Below are 9,746 nucleotides of genomic sequence, written 5' to 3'. Positions count from 1 at the left end.
CACGGTCGTTAGACAGGAATGATGTGAGGTTCCCGTCTCTGTTTTGGCAGGCGGGGGAGTGTTTAGTGTTTATTGGGGTAATTCCCCCGCCTCCCCCAGCCGCCAGATTCTGGGGGAGCCCGGGTTTGGAGGTCACGCACCTCCAGGAGCCGGAGCCCGCGGAAGGAAGGGAGCGAAACAAATGAAAAGCAAGCGGTCAGCGCTGGCGATGGGGATAAACACGTCGCTATGGATCGCCTGAGCTGACATTGCCCGCCTGCGGTTCTCGCCGGGAACAGCGGGAGAGAAAGCCGGCAGCCCGGCTCGGAGCGGGGGTGGCGGTGTCGGGAGTGCCCGCTCTCCCCGCCCCGCACGTGGGGCCGGGGCCGCCGCGCTCCCCGCACACGCCGCGCTCCCCGCACGTTGCAGGGCCGCACATGCCGCGCCGGCGTGCAGGCACGGCGCACCCGCGGGGACACGCGGGGACACACACGCACGCACAGACAGCGCAATTGCCCGGGCCATGGGAAAGAGCAGCATCCCCTTCCCTCGGGCACGCCGTCCTTTTGCTGGCGGGAGGGTCCTGGCGGGCTGCCCGGCGGGGGCCGGTGGGCGCGGGGCTGCCCGGGGCTACGGAGGCACGGGCCGCGCTAGCCCGAGCCGGGGGCGCCCGGTGCCGCTCGGTGCCGCCGCCTGCTAGCGGGAGGCGGCGGGGCAGGGCCGCCCGGTGCAGCCCGGCGGCAGTGATGTGGCAGCAGGTCGGGTCACGTTGCCGGCCCTGTGCTCGTACCAGTGTGAGACGGGATTAGGGAGGCGGCTGTCGGTGCCGCCGCCGCCGGCGGGGAGCGGGGGCTGCGCGGGCGCGCCCGGCGCGCTGGGACGCGGCCGGGGGGGCGGGGGGGGTTCCCGCCCCGCCCCGTCCCGGGGCTGCTGCGGCCGGTCACGCTGCGGCGGTGCAAATCCCCTGCCAATGTCACCCCCTGCGCCCCGCAGGGATGGGGGCTGCCCGAGGGCAGCGTCAACAGCAGATGTGTTTACATTAGAGACAGACATATTTTTACGTATATGCGCCTCTCTATACGTGAGAAATGTAGAAGACGCGCTTCTGCCGCGGTCTGGCGTTGCAGGCAGATCCGGCTCCCGTCCAAAGGTCGGGAGGGAGAGCTGCCGGGAGCAGCGGCGGCCGGGCAGGAGCACCGGGGGACGAGAGCTGCGGCACAGGGGCCAGGGAGCGCTCGGCGCAGTAACACGCGTGTGCGCCCGTTCGTGCCCACGCATCCTATAGAAATCTATAGAAAACGTATGGCCAACGTGACCCCCTAACCACCCCCTCAAAAGAGTGGCTCGATTATTACCCCCTTCCTCCCCCGGGCACGTTTTCCACCGGCGCGTCTCCTCTCCGGACACTAATAATAATAATAAAAATAAATTAGAATACAATAATAAAAGTAAAATTATTTCATAATTATTAAAACTACAAAAATCACAAAAACCATAAAAACACAGCGAGAGTGGCAGTCATCAGCGGTAACGCTGACGATGACAGCGACAGCGGCAGCAGCAGCAGTAACACGGGGGAAAGCCGCTGTCTCGCAGGGCGGCCCCGGGCGGGCGGCGGGACCCCCCCGTCCCCTCCCCGGTCCCGCCCCCGGCCGCTCCGCACGTGAGCCGGGTGCGGGGCTGGCTGGCGGCGCGCGTGCCCCGCGGGCAGGCGCGGCGGCGGCGGCGGGAGCTGCGGGCGTGTGCGCGGGGAGCGCAGCGAAGGCGGGCGGGGGGGAGCGGCAGCGGCGGCGGAGGCACTTGCAGGGTGGGGGGGGGTGGGGGGGACGGGGACGAACCGCCGCACACTTTTGGCCACTGCACGGGAGAGGGGGGACGGAGGCTGCATGTGCGCAGCGTCGCTCGCGGATCTCCCGAGACTGATCTCAGCATCCCGCAGGCTCAGTCAAAAGCAGCGACGAAACATCAGCCGCTGCCAGACATGGATGAAGGAATCTCCCGCTTGCCGGAGAGGCAGCTACTGGAGCATAGGGATTTTATAGGGTAAGGCGCCGGGGCAGCGTCTCCGTCTCGTATCTCTACGGCGTTTCGTCTTCTTGAGAAAGTGCTGCGAAGCGCTGGGAGCGGCGCCGGCTCCCCGGCGGGGCGCGGGGCTCGCCGCCTCCCTCCGCTGGCGGACCCGGGCGAGCCCTCGCCCGGCCCTTCGGGCAGAGCGCTCGGCGCCCGTGTGCCCACTCGAGGAGGTGCTGGGCAAGCTGAGGCTGCACTTGCCGATGCTGGATCTTTGTGTTTTTCTCCAGGCTGGACTACCCTGCCTTGTATATGTGCAAACCCAAAAGAGGCGTGAAGAGGGACGAGAGCAAGGTAAGAATAAGTTTCTGGGGCTCTCTTCTCGCTTAACCGCTTAGTTCGGGGTCGCTGAATTTTGCAGCGTAGCTTCCCTCCCAAGAGCATCCCCGGGAGGCTGCGCATACAACTTGCCCCCCGAATCGCAAGTGGCTTTACGAGCGAGCTGGCACGGCGGGGAGAGCGGTGCCTTGACGATAATTTGCGCGGCATGTGGTCCGCATGACATTTGTTTTGGTTTTGATCGGCGTTCCGAGGGACTCTGCCTAACGCTTGGCTTTTCCGGGTTTTGCTAATTAGGAAACGTACAAACTGCCACATAGACTGATAGAAAAGAAGAGGCGAGACAGGATTAACGAATGCATTGCCCAGCTGAAGGATTTACTGCCCGAGCATCTGAAACTGACGGTAAGGTGCCCAGGAGCGTATATGGCCATGCGGATGCAGGCGCCGACAGCCTGGCTGGCTGGGCTGCCTGTGCCCGCTCCCGTCCCGCCGTCCTGGCCCTAATGCCTCGGGGACCGCTCTCTGACCAAAGTTAACGGAGGCGGCGTTTGGCTGTAGCCAAAATGTGCCGGGAGGTAGCCAAGCCGCCCCCTGCCCTTGCCTTTGCAGACGCTGGGACACCTGGAGAAAGCGGTGGTGCTGGAACTGACTTTGAAGCACTTGAAAGCGCTAACAGCCTTAACAGAGCAGCAGCACCAGAAGATTATTGCTTTGCAGAACGGTAAGCGGGGCCCGGGGGGCACCGCCGCTGGGGCGCACCGGGGGCGAGCGGGGGGAGGCGGGCAGCGGGGCACCCCATGCCGGAGCCGCGGGTAATCGCCGTCCCCTCTCGGTCGCCCCCGCAGGGGAGCGATCCATGAAGTCTCCAGTGCAGGCCGACCTGGACGCCTTCCACTCGGGCTTTCAGACGTGCGCGAAGGAAGTGCTGCAGTACCTCTCCCGCTTCGAGAGCTGGACCCCCCGCGAGCAGCGATGCGCGCAGCTCCTCGGCCACCTGCACTCCATCTCGTCGCAGTTCCTCCCCGGCCCTCAGCTCCTCTCCCCGCCGCCGGGCCCGCTCAGCAAGCGATCCTCCTCCTCTTCCTCCCCGCCCGCCCCCCCCTGCGCGCCGGGCCACAAGCCGGAGGGCCAGGCTAACTGCGTGCCCGTCATCCAGCGGACTCACGCCGCCGAGCTCAGCGCCGAGACCGACACGGACACGGATAGCGGCTACGGCGGGGAGGCCGAGGCGCGCCCCGAGCGCGGCCCCGCGGCGGCGGCCGGCGGAGCGCTGCCCGCCCTGGCCATCAAACAGGAGCCGTCGGGGGACGAGGTGCCCCCGGCGCCCAAGCGACTGAAGCTGGACCGCGGCGGGAGCCCCATGCCCGGCCCGCCGGGGCTGGCGGCGCGGGGCGCCGAGGCGGCGGCGGCGGCAGCGGCGGCGGCCGCGCTGGTCAGACCCGACGCCGCCCTGCTGGGCTCGCTGATGGCCCTGGGGGCGAGCGGCGGCGGGGCTCCCTTCGGACAGCCGGCGGCGGCCCCTTTCTGCCTGCCCTTCTACTTCATCTCCCCCTCGGCCGCCGCCGCCTACATGCAGCCTTTCCTGGATAAAAGCAGCCTGGAGAAGTATCTCTACCCTGCCGCCCCCATCCCGCTCCTCTATCCGGGCATCCCCGCCCAAGCGGCCGCCGCCGCCGCCGCCGCCGCCGCCTCCTTCCCCTGCCTTTCCTCCGTGCTCGGCCCCGCCGAGAAGGCGGCGGCGGCCGCCGCCGGGCTGCCCCCGACGCCCCACCTCCCGCACCCCTTCGCTGCCGCCGCCGAGCCCAGCGAGGAGCCCGAGCCCGCAGCTGCCGAGGAGCCCGGCGCCGAGGGCCCGTGAGACGTCCCGGGGGCTCCCCGCCGCCGCTGCCCTCCCCTCGGACTGAGGGACCGTCGGGCCGGCACTTGCGCCCCCGGGATCCTACGGAGGGCAGGGGTCGCCGGGGCCGGCGATCGCCGGGAGCTGGCGGCCGCGGGGTGCCGGGCCTGGCCCGGGGGAGTCCCGCTGCCGGGGCGGCAGGTCCCGGAGCGGCCGCCGCAGAGGACCGTCGAGGATAAAATTTGCTACTCAGTATTTTTTTAATGTTTGGCTTTATAAATGCATAAATAAGGAAAAAAAAAAAAAAAAAACCAAAAAAAAATGGAAGACGAGAAAGGAAGAAAACATAGTAAGGATACTTTTTTTTCCCCCCTCTATATAGAGTAATTAATTGTGGCACCTTATTTGGAATGGGTTTATACAGTGTGTCTCTAAGTCCCACTTGGGAACTTGCACTTGTTGTCCGGGAGACCTGGATGGGTTCAGGGTGAGGGCGGGGAACGAGGCGAGGGAGGAAGGGCAGAGCCCAGCACCTGTGCTAGCACTTTATGGAGAACCGGAGCATGGAGGATGCACCCTGAGCCCAAACCTGCAGTGCCTTGAGCACCCGGGGATGCCGCTGGCTCCAGCAAGTTTTGGGTGTGCAAGGGAAGAGGGTCAGACCCATTACATAACCTTGTGTTTATTTTATTTTTTTATTTTTATTTTTTTTTTTGGCTAAGGTATACAGGTGTGGCAAGTGTATTTGTTCTCACCCCATCTTTATATAATTATGTCCCCGAGAGATTTTTTTTTTCCCCCCAAACCTTGCTGTATAAAATGAATGTTACTGCACTGAACTACAAAAAGAAACCCCCTTCTCTCCCCCAAGAAAACACAGAGCAGCTTGTCAGTCTGAATTAATTTTTTCCTAAATTCCAAGTGACACAAACTGGAGGCCGTAGGTAAACACCTCGCTGTGCAATCAGAAATGATTAAACCAGTTGGGATAAGTTTCCCATATGGTTTCTTCCCTCATCCCATGCTCAAATACTGAGATTTCCCTTTCTGGAGACAAACCAGACGCCAGATAATCACACAGATAAAGCTTTTATAATAAGGCTTAAACCAAGACCTTGCCTAGATATTTTTAGTTTGTTGCCAAGGTAGCACTGTGAGAAATCTCACTTGAATGTTATGTAAGAGGTGAGACACCACAGCCTGGCGAGGAGCATGTGTGTGTCCGGGGTCCGTCAGTCCGTTTGGTGCATCTGCTGCTGCTGTTGCTACTGTTTGCCTGAAACGCTGTGTTTAAACAACGTTACAAAAAAAAAAAAAAAAAAAAAAAATCTTACTAGCCTACAGAGTGGCTGTATGTAAATAGTTGTTAATACATCCAATTAATGATGTCTGACATGCTATTTTTGTAGGGAGAAAAATATGTGTTAATGATATTTTGAGTTAAATATCTTTTGGGAGGACTTGCTGAAAAAGTTGCACTTTTGTTACAATGCTTATGCTTGATACAAGCTTATGCTGTCTTAAATTATTAAAAAAAAAATAAATCCTGTCTGCAAGAAACCAGCTGTTTTAGAACAGTTTAGTATGTGATATATTAGAAATCAATCTTTATATTCAGTATTTTCCAGCACTCCATGAATTCTATTATCTAAATATTTCCACACTATTTTGTGATTAAAAAAATTCTTACTAAGGAATAAAAACTTTAATACACAAAATGGGGCTGTCTACTAATTAAAAATGTAATGATATTTCATTATAATTGGTGCATTGAGCTTCAAACTGTATGATTGTGTGGCTGATGATGATTTTAATTCACATTTTTAATCTGGGTTTGAATTTGCTGGGTTTCCTTTAACTCTCTCTGGCAAGCTCTGGTTTGATATGTGCACATTTCAGAAAGTGAATGGTGGAACACAGGTTTCTTCCTGACATCTACCTTTTTCCCTCTTCTTTTTGCAAAATACTAATCTTTAACACTTGACAGCCCTGGTGCTGCATGGGACCTCTCTTTGCTCACAAGGAACAAACTTTATGATTTGCCTGGCAATCTAATGACGTATCATAATCTCTGCAGGAATGAATGATGGGTGTCCCAGTTTGGAAATACTTTATGAAAACTGAGTATTTTTGTGGTGGGGGGAGAGGAAGAGGAGGAATAGAGTGGTGGAAGCAGGCAGATCATTCCTAGCGTGGAAATGCAACATCCTAAAGGTTTCTACATATTAAATAGGAGAGCTGTTGATCACATTTCCATGCAAAAAATTCTTGCAGGGAAATAAAATTAAAGGAACCCCTCAAACAGTAGCCAGTGTTTACGTAAGAGAGAGATGAAGGGAACGTTCCGTGCTCCCTCTGCTGGTTTTCCAATACCGCTGACTACACTGACAAGGAATGAAGTTGGAATGGAATAAAAAGCTCCTAAGAATCGGGTTAATTCCATCAATCCCTTAAAATACAGGACGAATTATAAACTGGATGAAAAATAAGCACTATTTTTAAATTACTCGAGTAGGATTGTTAAGAAATAGGTGTCTTCACATGGAACTTGTAGTAAATTTAATTCCAATTAGAGATACAGGCGGGCTATCTACAAATACCAATAGACACATAGACAGTTGTTTTTTTTCCATAAATAATGGACCAAAGGCTGCTACAGTGCACCACTTTACCTGCAGAAGTAAATTACTAGGTAGGGAAATGGGAAAAAATCTGTGTCTGGCTCCATCTGTCTTTGGATCTGTTTGTGCTCCCTGCGCTGTCACAGGAATAAAAGTGAGCTAGGCGCATCCCTTCCCCTCAGTAACGCTGACCTTCATACTTGAACAGCTTAACACTTGTTAGGCCAGCACTTAGGCTGGGATGAAGGTGCTCGTGTATTCCAACTCCAGCCAGAGTTTGAGCACAAAGCCCTTCCTGCCAGATCACAAAGACAAACGGTGGAGCCACAAGCACCTCATAAAAAGCTGTGTCCGTCCTGAAGAGCACAGTTTAAAACCTGAGCATGAGCAAGGCTTTCGGTCTCCTTCAAATTTCCTTCCTTTGGGAATATGAATCGGTTTAGGTTTCACTGGGCCATAAACCCAGATTCTTAGAAGGCTTTATCAGTTTCAGCATTTACCATGTACAGTAACAAGACTTGTTTTTATTAGGCCTTGAATCAAATGTGCCAAACGACTTCACGCCAAGTTGCAGCATCAGTGAAATCTATTACATTTTATGACATAAAACATAAAGGCAAATTATGTGTGTTCTGATAATCCCAATGCCTAACAAAAGCAAACATGGGGAAAAAAGGGTTTGTAATTGAGGTTGATAACCCACTGCTGCTGGAGGCAAAAGGTAAATGACAGGAGGGACTCTAGTGTCAGCCTTAATTATTAAATTCCGGGATTCCCCGGATCCCTTTGGAGCCTAAACCAATTTGTATGTCTTGAATTTCCTTGAGGTTAAAAACAATCACAGAAACACTGGACAAGCGCTTCCCATCTTTAAATATACATTCCCTTATGGAAGTGCTGAGTGTGCAAGACTGGGTGCTACATTTACTGTTTACACTTAAATCCATATTCTGTTGTCCCATAAACCACAAGGTAAGTGATGCAAGCTTGATTTCTTAAGTAATAAATGTTGAAAACAGATTTTATAATCTGTTTATATATACAAACAGATTATAATATATATCTAATATAAATATATTATATAAAATAGTGGCATGACAGGCTCCATTAGAGTGTGTTAAATAAAGATGTTTAGGATTGTTAAGCCAATAGAAGCCAATATGTACCTCCAACTGAAGGACAAGGAATTTTTATATTTGGAAGGGTTACAGTTACAGAACTTGACTATGAGCCCTGTTTGAGAAAGGCCTGACTTACCATTTAAGTCATGTGAATCCTTTCCTGGAGCACAATGGGCCTCAGAGTAGGTCCTGAGTTTGTGTTTTGGACTTTCTTTGTTTAATTTTCACTTTAGCCAGGGCAGACTGAATGTCTGACAGACAGCAAGCCTGGTGTGCAAGGTGTGTTTCAGCACCTCTAAATTCCTAGCCTGCCCTGTAACCTGGGTCTTGCAACGCATTTCCTTTTCCCTTCAAACCTCAGCTCCTGGAATCATGTGATCCCTCCCCTCTTTGGGAAGTTTCCTGCCTTCTAGTTGCAGAAATGAACACGGAAGTACAACCTCTGAGAAAGAAAGTAACAAAAATGCAGCATTTCCTCTCTGCAAAAAAAAGCCTTGGATTTTTTAAAGCCAGTTTCACTCAGGAAAGTCTGAATGTGTTGCCTGTCTCCGGTTCTCCTGCAGGCTCCGAGCTTGCTGGGATGCAGCAGGGAGAAGCCGGTGGCTCACCTGCCGCCAGCAGCAGCTGCGTGAGCCCCGGACACGTGTGGGCTGGATGTGAGCGAGGGCGAGCTGCTCCGCTCTCTGCATCCTTCCCGTGGCCCCAGCATTTCAGCCTGCAGGGCTGTCAATCTGTCACAAGCAGTAAATTCACGGCAGCCTCGATGACGGCGCTGCCGCGGGCTGCAGGAGCTGCCCTGCCCGGGACAGGCTGTTCTGCCTGGCTGAACTCACGGGGCACCCAGTGGCAGCGCACCTGCTGCTGCCGCTGCCGCAAACATTCCCCTCCCTGCGTGGCCCTGCCGGCCCCAGAGGATGCCTGGGACAGGAGAGAAGAGATTCCCTTCTGTTTCAGCAAGCAGGGACTTTGATCCAAGGCACCTCTACCGGGTCATAGGGACCAAGGAGAGTTGTTTCTCCTGCCTCCATAAAGCCCCGTGGATTGTTCATTTGGGTTTTTTCACTTTGCTCTTCACTAGATGTTTTTTAAGGATGCTACCAAGGCACTCTCACAGCGAAGCAATTTCTAGGGAATAACCTCAGGAAAAGAGCCATGTAAATATGGCACCTTTTTCCTCAGCAGAAAATTGTTTCCCCAAGTGTGTTTGGATTAATACCCGCAGCACAGAACCAGATGAGCTGACAGACGCTGAAGTGGATTCTATTCTCACTGTACAAGGTTGCCAAGGCTCCAGCCCTGTGGGTGGCAGGCAGGCCTACAGCCTTCCTTACATATGATGTTGTTTGCAAAGGAGCCCATCTGGGTGGGAGCAGCAGCCCTTCTGCATGGGCCTGATAATTATAGACTTGGTTGGAATGCACTGCACTGGCTCCAGGTTTGGAGCCTGTGAGTAGCGACCCTGATCAGCATTTCTGTGGCATGGAGATCACAGCTTCCAGCAAAGCTCATAAGGCTGGGCCCTAGGTTCCAGCTGCAAGACCTGGAATATGAGCATGTGCATCAAAAAGAGTCATAAACCATCAAGAGCATGACTTTGTAGCAATAAGGCAGCCTGAAATGCAGGGAAAAAAGGCTTCTCTTCACAGAATCACAAATGGGTCACGTTGGAAGGAACCAGAGAGGCTTATCTGGTCCCACCTCCCTGCTCAAGCAGGACCATCCCAGAGCACAGGGCAAAGGATTGCATCCAGATGGTTCTGGAATCTCTCCAGTGAGGGAGACTCTACATCTTATCTCGGCAGCAAGATTTCCAGAAGTGTTTGCAGGACTACCAGT

At 54.6% G+C, this 9,746-nt stretch overlaps 1 protein-coding gene across 1 annotated transcript; it reads left to right on the top strand.

Moving 5' to 3' along the window:
• The first annotated feature begins 1,808 nt into the window (after positions 1–1,808).
• Positions 1,809–6,100, top strand: BHLHE41 (basic helix-loop-helix family member e41). The gene is made up of 5 exons (XM_086885010.1): positions 1,809–2,022; positions 2,280–2,343; positions 2,626–2,733; positions 2,941–3,052; positions 3,177–6,100. The coding sequence occupies exons 1-5, from the start codon at positions 1,961–1,963 to the stop codon at positions 4,187–4,189; spliced, it is 1,359 nt and encodes a 452-aa protein (XP_086741136.1). The 5' UTR covers positions 1,809–1,960; the 3' UTR covers positions 4,190–6,100.
• Positions 6,101–9,746: the final 3,646 nt, after the last annotated feature.

Source organism: Cyanistes caeruleus, chromosome 4 (genome assembly GCF_971803275.1).
Source record: "Cyanistes caeruleus chromosome 4, bCyaCae1.hap1.1, whole genome shotgun sequence".
Lineage (NCBI taxonomy): Eukaryota > Metazoa > Chordata > Aves > Passeriformes > Paridae > Cyanistes > Cyanistes caeruleus.
This window is presented reverse-complemented; position numbering and strand designations above follow the sequence as displayed.

Excerpts from the sequence above, each read along its gene's own strand:
- BHLHE41 (XM_086885010.1), top strand. The coding sequence starts at position 1,961 with ATGGATGAAGGAATCTCCCGCTTGCCGGAGAGGCAGCTACTGGAGCAT. Across the intron at positions 2,344-2,625 it reads TGAAGAGGGACGAGAGCAAG|GAAACGTACAAACTGCCACA; the intron begins GTAAGAATAAGT and ends TTTGCTAATTAG. Across the intron at positions 2,734-2,940 it reads CCGAGCATCTGAAACTGACG|ACGCTGGGACACCTGGAGAA; the intron begins GTAAGGTGCCCA and ends TTGCCTTTGCAG.